At 45.9% G+C, this 14,705-nt stretch overlaps 1 protein-coding gene across 1 annotated transcript in view; it reads right to left on the reverse strand.

The window, feature by feature from the left end:
• Positions 1 to 200: 200 nt before the first annotated feature.
• Positions 201 to 14,705, reverse strand: part of PTPRE (protein tyrosine phosphatase receptor type E) — a 176,899-nt gene continuing 162,394 nt past the window's right edge. The window contains exons 17-21 of the mRNA XM_017537833.2: positions 14,604 to 14,696; positions 11,171 to 11,296; positions 10,118 to 10,284; positions 7,923 to 8,058; positions 201 to 3,206 (exon numbers count right to left, since the gene is read on the reverse strand). Of these exons, the coding sequence (XP_017393322.2) occupies positions 3,132 to 3,206; positions 7,923 to 8,058; positions 10,118 to 10,284; positions 11,171 to 11,296; positions 14,604 to 14,696 (597 nt within the window). The 3' untranslated portion in view covers positions 201 to 3,131. The remainder of the gene's footprint in view (positions 3,207 to 7,922; positions 8,059 to 10,117; positions 10,285 to 11,170; positions 11,297 to 14,603; positions 14,697 to 14,705) is intronic.

A 14,705-nucleotide genomic window follows, 5' to 3' on the forward strand; every position in this document is an offset into this window, starting at 1 on the left:
CTTACCCCAGGGGAAGAGCCAAGACCACATTCACAGCAGAGTAAATGCTGCCTGTCTAGGATGGGACATTGGGACCCACAGACCCATAAGGAGAAACCAGTAACAAAAGGGTCCACAACAGCAAACATCATCTCATAGCAGGTGATTTTTTTTCCCCCTACAGGAATGAAATTAAGAGATTTGAAGAAAAAGACACAGGCTGGTAGTCAAAGTAAAGGTTTATCCTTGCGTCAGAATGGTTTAAATCTTGCAGTTTGCATATACAAATAATTCAGCAACATTCACTGGCATAATCAGAGCAAGATCAAATTATAAATGTAATCAAAGAAAATATGATAGTTGAAGCTGTAATAACATACATATATTATAAAGATTGCACATAAATTAAACACAACTTAGTTGAACAAACAATAAAGTATCAGTAATCATACACTTAAAAGAACGTGGGTATGTCTCCAAATGCTGAAACACAGGTGTCAGGCTCATTTAAAAAGTGTTTAAAAACACATAAAAATACCTTTTAAAACACTGGTATGCATTCTTCATTCATATAGCACATGGAGAGAAACCGTAAAGGCAGTCACACAGTGACCAGTATCACACACAGATCAGAATGGTCAGCTTCTAATCACTATTTGGCATTTGAACGCAACTGCATGCAACAGAGGAAAAGGTGAGAGGAACACTGGTGTCGGCACTGGGCTGTTTGGGGCTGTTTTGTTATGTACAATGGACTTTCTTTGACTGAAGGAAAGAAGAGATTACCTTTCCAGGTTGCTGAGACGATATGGAGTCCCCCAGGGATTGATTCCCCACAGCATGAGCTGCTCTAAGGCCCAGGAGATTGTGTGAACAGGGGCCTCGGTAGAGGCCATGAGGCTGTAATGACTGACCCCTCTAAAAGGCAGATGCTGCCCTGGGTGGCAAAGGGGAGCGTCCTGCGTTCCAGGGAGAGTCCTGCCACCTGGGGAAGTGGCTTCTGCTTTGTTTCTGGAATGGAAAAGGTTTGGGAACAGGCAGAACCACTGCAGCAGACACCTGGGGTTGGTCTAAAGGGACAGGAAAAACCACGAGCAGGGCCCTTTCCTGAGGGCACCCTGAAAAGGTCTACCTTAAAGGTACTTCTTGATACAAGAGATGCCAGTTAGACCATTAAAGGGCTTCAAGGATTCTGACAGAGGGCTCCTAGACATGAACCAAAGCCTGTGCCCCTTGACTTTGACTTTGAACTCTCAAATGAATTACCAGAGTAACGCCACCTTCGTCGTAGCAAGCTGGCTCTGTTTCTAGGGTTCAGGTGCTGAACGGAAGCTTATTTCCCTCTCTTCTCCTTCAGTCAAAAAAAGGCTTTGGATCTGGAATTTTAACGATGAAAACAAAAGAGACCTGGCAAGCCTCAAAAAGCTCCCTTTTCCTCTTCCACCGAGATGCCGAATCATTGTACAGAGAATGAGAGAGAAGCACATTCAGCAGGGCAGCCTAGACATGCAGCTGGTGAGGATGGCAGTCACAAGTGTGCTTGCATCCTTCCAGCTGGGCACCAAGTCTTGCCCTTGGATGGGGCCCGGAGCCGTGGAGTGGGCAAGAAGCTTGATTCCCTGTGAGCCTATTAGAACAACGTGTCCTGGGGTTGCATTTGCACACACCATCATGAATAGGGGATGAGCACGGCAACACGAGGGTGTGAGCCGTTACCAGGGAAAATGTCAAATAAGGCCTTTATATCGATTTTAAAAAACAAAAGATGTACCAAAAAATGCATGTGTTAAATGCTTTTAGTAGTAAGGTAGGCCAGATAACTTCTTGTTTATGTTGTGCTCATCTGCTGGGTACCTAATGTCCATAGAAAGATAACTGCTATGAAATTCAATGTTGGGACATTCACACCCTATCCTTTTTTCCCCCATCAGCCGATCCTACCTGGCTATGGGATCATTATTATTGTCCAGTGTCAATGGTCTCAGTAGTATTTCCATTCAAAAATAATCTAGCTTTTAGATTAAGGATTTCTTTTTTCTTTTATTAAACATTGAAAGGTGGGACTTTAAAAAATGGTGTAAATCTAGATCTTAAGGATTCCTTTCTTACAAACAATCTTAGCTTTTTACAAGAAATGTGGAAATACCAAAATGCTGCTCAGAAAATGTAAAGTTTAATTGCCTGTGGTTATTCTTCTGTTTCCATCCCAATGTGTGCTCCTCTGTACTGCATGCGTAAGATGCTCTGTTCGTCTGATCGTTTGGGTGGGAGGTGGCTTCGTGTTGAGCCTCCAGGCGTAGCTCTGGACCAGCACAGGCTGCTGTGGCAGAATGGGAGGGAAGAGTGGGAGAGGCAGCTGGTTTGATTCTCTGAGGGTTGTCTGGGCCAAACAGACAGGCAGCTGGACAGCAAGTGGTGCTTCGGAGTGCAGCTCCGATGGCTGACTTTGTTGTACCCAAGACGATGGGTCAACGGGAAGACTCGGCAGTTACATCCGTTCTCATCCAGCCAAGACGGCGTAGACACAATCTTGAGTAAATGCATTTTTAAATATTACTGTAAAGTCATCAGCTACTCTAGTGTGTTTGAGACCTCGATTCAGGTTGTAAAGACTTCTTTGATCTTTAAAATGTAAAGATAAACTGCATGGGCTGAGACTGAGAACTTTACAAAAGTCCTCATTTACATTGTATCGTCACGACAATTTGCCTTCCAAAAATGCTGCTGCTCAGGGTTGTGAAATCAGTGTTGGGAAAGTGCATTTTCAGCTGACTTCTGAGTCCTCAACTGTTTTCTTAACGTGAGCTTTGTGGTTAGTATCTTGCAGAGGCACACTTCGCATATTAAGATGACAACATTTAGAGGTGTTGAATGTGTGAAATTAAATGATATGAATCTAATGAAAAATTAAGATATTTACTATTAGCAGAAATATATATTTTATGGGATATTATTTGACCTTAATACATTACTCCAATTTTTAAAAAGCATATTTATGATTTAACAACTTTATAGCAGGTGGCCTTTAAGGCACAACAGAATATGTACAAAGAAATTAGGGAAGATATTAATGTCAACTATGAAATAAATTAACATGATTTTTATAAAATATACTGACCATTAAATTAAAAAATATTTTAAGGCAGGAATCTTCATTTGAAATTAGCATAATCAGAAAATATATCAATAAAATCTTGTACCACTTTGTAGCAGAATTCATACTGTTCCTGAAAAGACAAATAAGGACATATTAAAATGATATTCCAAAAAATATATTTGATTAATTTAATCAGGAGAAATACTCAAAAACAAGACATAAATAAGTCTGACTATTCATTAAAATAGGGTACATATACCTTTATACACATCATAATTTAATTTTGGGCACATGCAGAATTCCAAATAAGGCTGTTTTCCTACATAAAACGTGTCAGTGTATTAATGTTTCAAGTTAGTGTATTTAATGGGCTGAGTAAAATGTCTGGAACTTTCACATTGAAACTGGAAAACAACTATTTTTGAATTGGAAAAAAAAAAGCAGGCCAGGTGCAATGGCTCAATGTCAGTAATCCCAGCCCTTTAGGAGGCTGAGGCAGGAGGATCACTTGAGGCCAGGAGTTCCAGACCAGCCTGGGCAACATGATATAACCCCATTTCTATCAAAAAAAGATCCAAAAATTAGCTGGGAGCAGTGGTGCACACCTGTATTCCCAGATACTAGGGAGGCTGAGGTGGGAGAATTGCCTGAGCCCAGAAGGCAGATTGCGATGAGCTAAGATTGCACCACTGCACCATGCCCTCCAGCCTAGGTGACAGAGTGAGACGCTGTCTCAAAGAAAAAAAAGAGAGAAAGAAAAGAGCAAAGAAAAACAGAGTACTAACATTACCAAATAAATTTATAACATAAGAAAGCAATCTATAAAATTTAAATAAAATGCACATCTAGATTATTTTAAAGCCTAAATTTACTATACAAAAGGGACATTGTTTTATATATGAGTCAATATTCCCAGGCCCCTGGGTGGGATACCTGAGCTTGGGAAGCCTGAAAGACAAAGAGATGTCCTCAGCATCCTCCCTGCGTCTTTCCAGCACATTGGCCTTGGGCTTCTCTCAGTACATGGTGAGCAAATATCTAAATGCTTTTGGGTGGAAAGATGCCAGACAGCTGGCTTAGCCCTTTCTGCATTCCGCCCTGGCCAGGATGGGAATGAGCTGGGTTTTCGAAAAAGTGAGCCTGAAACTTTGCTCCTGAATTTGCATGAAGTTGTTGGAAGAGCCAAGACCGGATTGTAGGGTCCTCACTTCAGGCTATGAAGACATGCAGTTGATCACCCAGCCTTCAAAAAGAAAGGGAATTAAATTCCTAGAAGGAATTCTTAATTCCTAGAAGGAATTTAATTCCTTTTAGGAATTTAATACAGGCTCTTTTTAAAGAAGCAAAGATTTTCATGACATGCATAAAGTGTTATATGTGCAAATTGGTTTTTGACTTTTCCAACTGAAAGCAACATCAGCTGAATATCAAAGCTGGCTCAGCATGGGATGGAAATGGAGGCGATCGCTAATTACTCTGTTTTCACAGCAAACACGGCAGCGAACTGCTGACCATCCCATGTTGTCTTGAGTACAAGCCACTGGGGCCAGTGATGGATGAAGTGTATTTTGACAGTGTGCTGGGATGACACAGCCACACCCCAGGTCACAGATAGACATTTCTGGTCAAGCCACAAGGCTCCAGGAACACAGACGTACTTGTGGCTTTTGGGATGTCAGTTCCAACCAAAGCCTACCTAGGATGCTGGGAGCAAGTCTTTCCTGAGTGCTCAGCAGTGGGAAACTGGCTTGTGCCACTGTGCTCACTGCAGGGCTAACTCAACCTGCACGGCAGTGATCATCTCTTTGCTCGATAATGTTTTGGTGCCTGTGTTTTTTTTTTTTTTTTGCCAAAATATCCCTGCCATACATTAGGTCTGGCAGCACAGAGCTTTAGTTAAGCCCTTCACTTCTGGAGTCAGAGTTTGAATCTCATTCTGACACTTAATACCTGAAGATCTTGGGCAGGCCTCTCAGCCATCCTAACTGGAGGTGCCTGCAGAACACTCCTTGTGAGCAGAAGCAGGCCCAAGGGCAAGTGGCCAATGCAGATGAAATGAAAATGACGTGTGTAAGGCAGCTGGGTGCACAGCGCCCAACACCTGCCAGTTATTTAGTGACTCACTTCTCCCTCATTTCTTTGCTGATTCACCACTTGCTCTGGAGCACTCATCATGGGATGGGCATTGGACTAGACTCTGACTCTAAAAGTCAGGTTACAAAGTGCTCTGTCAAGCTGTTACCAGGCAACAGAGAACAGATGACAGCCACAATCTGAGGGCAGCTTCCCAGTAAGGGAGCATGGAGGGGGAAGCCGGGGTCAGGAAGAGGACAGCTGAGACAGGAGGACACCTGAACGCTAGATGCTCTCGAAAATAGAATCTATTGGCCAGACCAGGCAGATTACTGAGAGCTGTGAGTCCCTAAAAAGACGAAGGAAGCGCTGTATGCTGCTACTTAGAGAGATGGTCTTGGCCACAGGTCGTTGGGCACGTCCCAGAGGCCAGGCCCTTGTAGAGCCCCTGACGTACTTAAAGCAAAATTTGCGCAGTGATTCTAAGGGCTGCACGATCATCCCGATTTTCCACAGAAAGGAACTGAAGCCCAGAAAGTGGAAGGAGCTTGTCCAAGTTCACAGAGCCCCGAGGGAGTCCAGCTGTGAAGCTAGGATGACAGCAAAAGCTGAAGCTTTGCAGGGACAGGCAGTGTCTCCTCCAGACTGAGGTTGCTGGGCAGACAGGACGAAGGACATCAGCACTGCCTGGGAAAGCCTGCGGCAAATCAAAAACAGGGAAGAAACCAGAGAGTCTGGCTTGTAGTTTAAAAACTGGATTTCTTTTTAAGGGGTTCCTGTTAAGGTGTTTTTTTTTTTTTTTTTTTTTTTTTTTTTTTTTTTTTTTGAGATGGAATCTCAACCTGTCGCCTGGGCTGGAGTACAGTGGCACGATCTTGGCTCACTACAACCTCTGCCTCCCTGGCTCAAGCAATTCTCTTGTCTCAGCCTCTCAAGTAGCTGGAGTTATAGGCATGTGCCACCACACCCGGCTAATTTTTGTATTTTTAGTAGAGATGGGGTTTCACCATGTTGCCCAGGCTGGTCTTGAACTCCTGAGATTAAGGGATCTGCCCTCCTTGGCCTCCCAAAGTGATGGGATTACAGGGGACTCCTGTTAAGTTTTTACTAATTACTATTGTTATTTTGATTTAAAACCTCTCTTGGGCATGGTCTGCCACTTTTTCCACCCCCAAAGCTGTTGCAGTTTGTGTATTCCTGCAGCGTGGACTATCAGAGGCAGGCATGACCTCCAGGCGGCATGAATCAGCCTTCAGCCTCTCCTCAGAGCCCTCAAGGCCTGAAAGTGCTGGCGTCAGGGTTTTGGGGCCGGCAGGAAAGCCCTAGGTGCCTTTTCCCCCCCATCGATTTTAGCTGTCCAGGTTTCCATCCTGGCACAGCCGGCAGACTTAGGAGTGAGAGCCAGGAGGTACCCAGCTTTCTAGTCCATTGGCTTTCAAACCTGCATTCACCTTGAAACCACGTTGTGTGGGGTGTCTTTAAATATATGGATACAACCCCCAAGAGATTCTGCCTAATTGGGTTGAGGGGTGGCTTGGGCAATAGAAGAGGGTAAATGCCACCAGGTGGGTCTCATGTGCAGCCAGGGTGGAGGATCGCGAGCTCCAGCCCAGCCTGGGTGTGGATGGGCAGGCCCGCCCTCAGCTCACGTGCTCTCATTCCTGCTGTGCCCTGCTGTGAGGGGCGTGTGGAAGGAGGCCCTCTTTAACGAGGCCCTCTCCTTCTCGCCTATGCCCAGGGGGCCGCATGAGCCAGGATTGTTAGTGTAGCAAGTGAGCACGCAGGGGAGACAGGTCCTAAGTGGGAAGCTTTGGGAAAAAGGCTGCGTTTTAACAGCCTTTAAAACTGCACTTGCTGGGTTAGCATCATGAGCCATAGTCGTATTTGGTGAGGAGGAATCGCTTCTGAAACCCAGAAAGCAGGAGTCGTCATAATGAAAGAGAATGTACAGGGAAAAGTATTAATACATTAGAGGGATTCCTCCAGTCCTCGGACAGTCTCTTGAGGTTGAGTGAGACCCAGCCAGGGAAACAAGTCCCATGGGAGAGTGTAACATTGAAATGATGAGTGCCAGGATTTTACATTTCAGCGCTGCTTTTGAACTTGATAAGAGTATATTTTTCCGTGGCTCACACCTGTAATCCCAGCACTTTGAGAAGCTGAGGCCGGCGGAGCGTGAGGTCAGGAGATCGAGACCATCCTGGCCAACACGGTGAGATCCTGTCTCTACTAAAAATACAAAAATTAGTTGGCTGTGGTGGTGTGTGCCTCTAATCCCAGCTACTTGGGAGGCTGAAGCAGGAGAATCACTTGAGCCAGGGAGGCGAATTTTGCAGTGAGCTGAGATTGCACCATTGCACTCCAGCCTGATGACAGAGAGAGACTGTCTCAAAAAAAAAAAAACAAAAAACCAACCAACCAAATAAAAAAACCCCAACAAACTATGTGTTTCAGTGCACACTGAAATCTCGTAGAACAGTTCACTTTGACATAAAAGCTCCTATCCTCAGTGTGTCTCTCCAAGCGGTCTCAGACATTGAAACTGGTGGACAGACCCCTCCTCCCGAGTCTTGCCCAGAGGATATCCAAGTCAGAGACCCAAGGAAGGTGGGCTCTGCAGAGGTTTACGTGAAAATTGCAGCTGGCTCTTTTCCTTGGGAATGTTACCTTCCTACCTCCCCCATGTACTTAAGGTCCTTTAATGAAACATACATCAAATACAACATGAAATAATTCTCCACTCTTCTGGTAACATCCTTACTCAGATTCTTACCAGGGTTTGCACCATATGTGGTCTCTGAAGTCGTAAACTCTTCACAGCTTGAAATACATCTAAAAGTCCCTCGGCTTTTACTCGTTCCAAAATGTTGCTGAGGGCTATGAATGTACCTGTTCGCCCAGCTCCGGCACTGCAGAGAGAAAATGCTTAATGCAGATCATCTGACTTGCACTTGGGGATGAGAAACCAAGAGCTGACCACTCAGCCCTGCAGAGCAGCAGTGAAGCAAAGGTCGTTGAAAATGATCTGAGTTTGACTGGATTTTTATGATCACTTGTCTGTAGCTCAGCTTCTGAGCAAGATTTAGCAAATGTAAAATTCCTAAAACACCTCCCTAATTACAGCAGACAGATATTTTATCAAATGAGTCAGGACCAGCGACAAGTTTTTAAGTGAGTGTCACCATTTCCCTTCTTCCTTGCGTAGGGCGATGGTTCTCAAAGTGTGGTCCCTGGACCAGCAGCACGGGCGGCACCTGGGAACTTGTCAGAAATGCAAACCCTCCTGGTTCAGGTCTAGGGAGGAGGTAATCCTGGCATACCCCCTCCTTACGGTGCCAGGTGCTGTCTTCTGAAATGGGTGATGCTGAAAGGGAGGGCCAGTTTAAGGGCATCCACAGACAGGAACAGTCAACTGACACTTCCCAGCAAGGCCGATTTGAGTCACCTCCATTTAGCACGATCATTTGCTGACAAACCCACCAGAGCAGAGCCCAGGCGCTTGTAGGAGGGCCCTGGTGAACTGGCCCGGAGGAGGTGGGGTGGGCCGGCCTCTTTCAGCAGGTGCTCTGGAGATGCCTGGCTGCCATAATCTCATGTGTGGGCTTATTCCAAGGCTCCTGTCCTGCCATAATGCTCTGCCCCACATCTGCCTCCCCACAGGTGGGATCTGTTCACCTCTGCATCTCCACTGCCCTATGGAACGCATTCAAGTTTATCCTAAATGACTTCTAGGAAGGGGTCAGGAAAACTGAAAACCGAGGTGTGTGCTCCACCTACTGGCCAGGCCAGGAGTGCACCCCGGAGGGGTCCCACAGAGAGAGAACTCTGCCAGCTACAAGGGGTGGGACAGTGGGTGGGGGTGAAAGGCAGTCACAAAGAGTGGGCGCCACTGGTGTGAGACAAGAAACGGAATTGTCATTTTAGGAGCATATTAGCACCATCCAAGGATAGAAATACCCCAAGCTCCTATTTGGAAGAACCTTGCCAGGTGTCGTGGTCCCTGCCAGCAGAAGTGTCCGGCATGATCAGAACGACAGAGGCACAAAAGGCACACCAGTGGGTGGCCTGTGAGCTTGGCCAGATCCATGCGTCAGCCCCAGGGCATACTGGGTTTCATGCCTTTGTCTGCGGACCCAGCGGTCTCCCATGTGCCCTGGGGTCCCTCTGCCTTTGGGCCTGACTTGGTAGTCAGGCTGAGGCTGCAGGACAAGCGTGGCTACAATCCTAGCTGGGACTCCTCGTATGGCTGTGAATCCCAGCCCAGGGAGAGGGCGGCTGTACGCACAGCAGCCCAGCCAGGCAGTCTCTGAAAGCCAACCCAGGAACTTGAAGTCCAGGAGTGTGGTCCTCCGAGCTCTGCCTAGCAGTTTTTGATGACTTCAAAAGCACATGGAAGTGTGTGTTTGCGTGGTTTCCCAGCTACTCCCTCTGAAATGCTTTCTGCATGTACGTTAAGATGACATGAACTGGGTGTGGTGGCTCATGCCTGTAATCCCAGCACTTTGGGAGGCCGAGGAGTTCTGATCACCTGAAGTCAGGAGTTTGAAACCAGCCTAGCCAACATGGCGAAACTCTGTCTCTACTAAAAATACAAAAATTAGCTGGGCACAGTGGTGGGTACCTGTAATCCCAGCTACTTGGGAGGCTGAGCAGGAGAATCTCTTGAACCCAGGAGGTGGAGGTTGTGGTGAGCTGAGATTACACCATTGCACTTCACCCTGAGCGACAGAGTAAGACTCTGTCTCAAAAACACACAAAAAATGACATGTATGCATCTTATGTATGATATAATGACATGTGTGCATTTAAGTGAAATTGGTATGCATGTGTGTAAGGGGAGGTAGAGAGGAGATTCTAGGGAATACCAGGGCCAGGGGCTGCCACCAGGCTCTGCTGCCTACAGCTGCAGGTACTGGGGGCGTGCAGCCTGTGTCCATCCCACCTGGAGGGCTCCAGGCCAGGGCTCACCTGCAGTGCACGGTGATGGGATGGTTGCCTGTCTGCTGCTGCTGCTTCTGCACGGCTGCAATGAGGTCAATCATGCCTTTGCCCTCAGCAGGGATCCCGATCTCAGGCCAGCCGTGGAAGTGGAACTGACGCACTACTCGGACCTGCTCCTCCTGGCGGGCCTGGGGCTGCAGGGAGGAGAGGGGGTCTCAGTGCCACCTACCTTCCGAGGAACGGGCCCCAGACCCACCTGCCTCCTCAGGGATTGGCCAAGGCTGGGAGCCCTCCCTGAGGCTTCTGTGCTGCCAGTGTCCCCACCGAGGCAGCCTGAAGGAGAAGGCTGAAACCTGCTTGCCCTAAAGAAGGCAGGTGGCTGGCTGTGCTTCCTTCTGCAAGGGGGACTGAGCTGTGCAGAGGACATCACCTGGAGCCCTGCAAGGTCCACCCAACCCCTACGGGATCCCTGGCAGCTCTGCTAGAGAGAAGGGAATCACTTTCTCAAGAAGTCAGGGCCCCGAGTTTCCCTTCAGAGCTCAAATGAGAGGTATCTGAGTCTGGTGACTGGGGTGGCTCTGTGGCTGGCATGGAGGAAACAGTGGCAGGTGCATTTCATGGTACTGACTGTCTAGAGCTCAGCATCAAGTCCTGTGCACAAGGGAGTCTCCCTACCCATGGCTGGCCCTGAGTTCTCATTCTTTGCCAAAAAGAGAGTTTGAACAGAACCAAGGACCCAATGGAAACAGGGACAATTGGGGGCCTCTGAGAAGGCAGTCTGGAGGAGGGCCCCGAGAGGCCCCTGTGGCTTCAGTATTCCCCTTTGTTCCTTCTCCCCCAGCTAATGGCTACTATAATTCTGCTGCGAGAGGAACGGGAGGCAGGTGGCCAGGGAGGTGGGAATTGTACAGGAGACCTGCCACGGTCTCTGAAACCCATTGGCCATTCATAGCCACCTGGGACTAAGTGAAGGAGCAGGACAGGTATAGGGGCACATTCTGGATCAATGACAAGCAGAACCCGGAGGGAGGGCATGGTTCAGTAAGTCCACAAGAGTTTACAAAGCTAGTTCAACAATACCTGATTGAAAGTGACCAGGAAGTCTCGTATACTGATGGCTTCAGAAAGGGTATCACTCTTTATCTCAACTGTCATTTCTCCATGAGTAACTGAACCCTCAGTCGGCCAATACTGGTAGCATTTATCCTTAGGGAATAAAATTTTAAAAAATTAAGTCTTGTAATCCTGTAATAAATAATTTGCTGCTGGCGATATCAAGTTTGTAATGCAGAATTGTTCTCAAACCACTTAATGTATTCAATCTGACCAAAAAAATAACATATGAATATGAATATGAATATGAATATAAATGCCTATTAATGCTTGTTGACCCAGGGAACAGAACAGAATCTGAAACCTTAGTATATGTCAGCAAGGAGAGATTCTTCAATACATATGAAACCTTAGTATATGTCAGAAATGAGAGATTCTTCAATCAGTGGGGCTGGAAAATGGTTTTCCACCTGGGAAAATGAAATTGGATCCCTGACTCACGCCGCAGCAGGGTTGATGTGAGTGCCCCAGCTCTTCCTAGAACTGGGCAGTGCACACTCTGCACCTCCATGTGTAGTACCCTTTCACCTTAATAAAAATCAACTCGGACGGATTAAGATTTAAGGTAAAAAACAAAACTGTGAAACTCTTGGAAGAAGAAATATCTTTTCACTTTGAGGTACGTACACAAGGATTACTAGACAGGAGCCCAAACAGCTAACCAGTCATGAGACAACAGCCTGAAAGCTGGATGACAATAAGATTGACTTCTCTTCATCAACAAACATCATGAAAAGAGTGAAAAGTCAAGCCACAGATTGCAATAAGATGTTTGCAATACATAAAACCAATGAAGGATTAGTATCAAGGTTGTGCAGAAAGCTCCTATAAATCAGTAAGAAAGGACAAACAACCCCACAGAAAAGTCAGTGAAAGCCAGGAACAGGCAATTGGCACAAGAGGAAGCGTGCCATCCACAAATGCATGAAGTGATGCTTGACCTTGCAGGAATTAGAGACGCAAATAAGAGCCACAGAAAGATAATACATGCACAATAACTACACAACCAACGACATGTTGTTAATTTTCAATTAACAATATTTAGGACACCTTGAAAATACTATACTTGAGAATACCATGGTATGTAGATGAATGATATCTCTTACACATTGCTGATGTCCACTTTGGAAAGCAATCAGGAATGATCTTGCAAATTCAAACTTTCACATACTCTTCAATATAGCATGTAGACTCTGATACATCTCAGTCCTAGTGCAGCATAGACACGTACAAGAATGTATAGGTAGGGAGAACACATGGACACAGGGAGGGGAACAACACACACTGGGGCCAGTTGAGGGTGGAGAGTGAGGGGAGGGAGAGCATTAGGACACACAGCTAATACATGCAGGGCTTAAAACCTACATGACGGGTTGACAGGTGCAGCAAACCACCATGCACACGGATACCTGTGGAACAAAACTACAGTCTGCACTTGCATCCCAGAACTCAAAGTTTAAAAAAAAAAAGAGAACGTACAGTAGCACTGTTTGTAAAACGATAAAATGAAATCAACTCATGTGCCCGTGACAGGAGAGGGAATGAATACGTGAGCTAATGCACGATAGAGTTTGTGTGGTAGAATATAAGGAAATAACAATGATGACTGAACTACAGCATACGCATCAACATAGAAAATCACCAGAAGCACAGTTCTGAGTGGAAGAAGCAAATCTCAGAAGACAACATGCTGTAATGATACTCTTTATATAAAATTCAAACACAAGCAAAACTGAACAACAGTCTCTGTAGCCATAAACAGATATGATTTTAAAAGATTTTTTTTTAAAAGCAAAGAACGTCTCCACTAGGATGGCTTTCATCCAAAAGACGATGACAGTGTTGCTGAGGATGTGGAGAAATTAGAACCCTTATATATTGCTGGTGGGAATGTAAAATGGGGCAGCTCCTGTGGAAAACAGTCTGGCAGGTCCTCAAAAATGTTAAACAAGTTTATGACATACAGTAATGACATGACCTAGCAATTCCACTCCTAGGTATAAAATGAAAAAGCATGTCGATACAAAAACTACTACCTGAACGTTCAAGCAGCAGTTTTTTTTTTTTTTTTTTAGTTGGAGTCTTGCTCTGTCACCCAGGCTGGAGGGCTGGAGTGCAGTGGCACAATCTCGGCTCGCCGCAACCTCTGCCTCCCAGGTTCAAGTGATTCTCCCTGTCTCAGCCCCCCGAGTAGCTGGGATTACGGGTGCCCACCACCACATCCAGCTAATATTTGTATTTTTAGTAGAGATAGGGTTTCGCCAACTTGGCCAGGCTGGTCTCGAACTCCTGACCTCAGGTGATCTGCTCACTTCGGCCTCCCAAAGGGTTGGGATTACAGACATGAGCCACCACGCTCGGCCAAGCAAGAGTTATTTATAACAGCTCCAAAGTGGAAACAACCTAAATTTCCATCAACCAATGAATGGATACATTGAATGTAGTATATCCACATAAAAGAATACTATTTGTCAATAAAAAAGAATGATTTACTGATTCATGCTACAACATGGATGAACCTTGAAAACATGATGCTAAGTGAAAGAACCCAATCACAAAGGACCACATACTGTATGACTTCATTTATATTAGTGTCCAGAATAGGTAAACCCATGGTTAGGAAGCAGATTAGTGGTTGCCAGGGGCTAGGGGAAGGAAGAAATGGGGAATGCCTGTTAGTGGTACAAGGTTTATTTTTGGGTTGATAAAAATGATCTCAAATTAGATAGTGGTGATGGTTGTACAACTTTGTGAATATACTACAATCCACTGAACTGTACCCTTCAAAAAGATGAATTGCATGAATTATAGGTGAATTACATCACAATAAAGCTGTTCCTTTTTAGAGCAAAGAATCAAAACACAAATTCACAGCAGTAGTTATGTCTTGGGGGAGCACCCAGACAGATGTACATTGTTGGTAAAAGCTTGGCTTTACTGTTGGGTGGTGAATTCACGAGTGTTTGTTGTGTTATTAAATAAATACAATACAAGAAGGCCATGGGTGGATCTCCGCAAAAGGAACAGTTAACTCATTCAATTTTCTAGCACAATATCCATTAGGCACACATATCAATGTCTTCATGTCTTGAAAAAGTCAATGCACGTCTTTTTCTTCAACAGGTTATGATCTTGGCTGATACAAAATGGCAGAATTTCAGGGCGGGTTACCATGTAGACTAAGAATAAAGGCCAGTGGGTAGTTACAGTTAAACCTCACTCCCAAAAAAGGAGTGGGTGAGGTGAAACCTTTTTCATTTCCAACCTCTCTCCCTCCCTGGTGGTCCTGGCTTGGTCTCACTCGTGCATTTGCCCTGATGGCAGGCGGGACATTTGTAATGAACGGCGACAGCCCCTCATGTGCACAGGCTGCCCCTGACGGGCCCGGGCTGGGCGGCACCCTCACCTGCACCTCTGTCAGCATCACAATAGTATGAGACTTCCACTCCCAGATCATCCTCCAGAAGTCCTCGACCGTGTGCGCCAGTGGCCCCTGGGTAGC

The sequence above is a fragment of the Cebus imitator genome, unplaced genomic scaffold (genome assembly GCF_001604975.1).
Source record: "Cebus imitator isolate Cc_AM_T3 unplaced genomic scaffold, Cebus_imitator-1.0 Scaffold107, whole genome shotgun sequence".
Classification (NCBI taxonomy): domain Eukaryota; kingdom Metazoa; phylum Chordata; class Mammalia; order Primates; family Cebidae; genus Cebus; species Cebus imitator.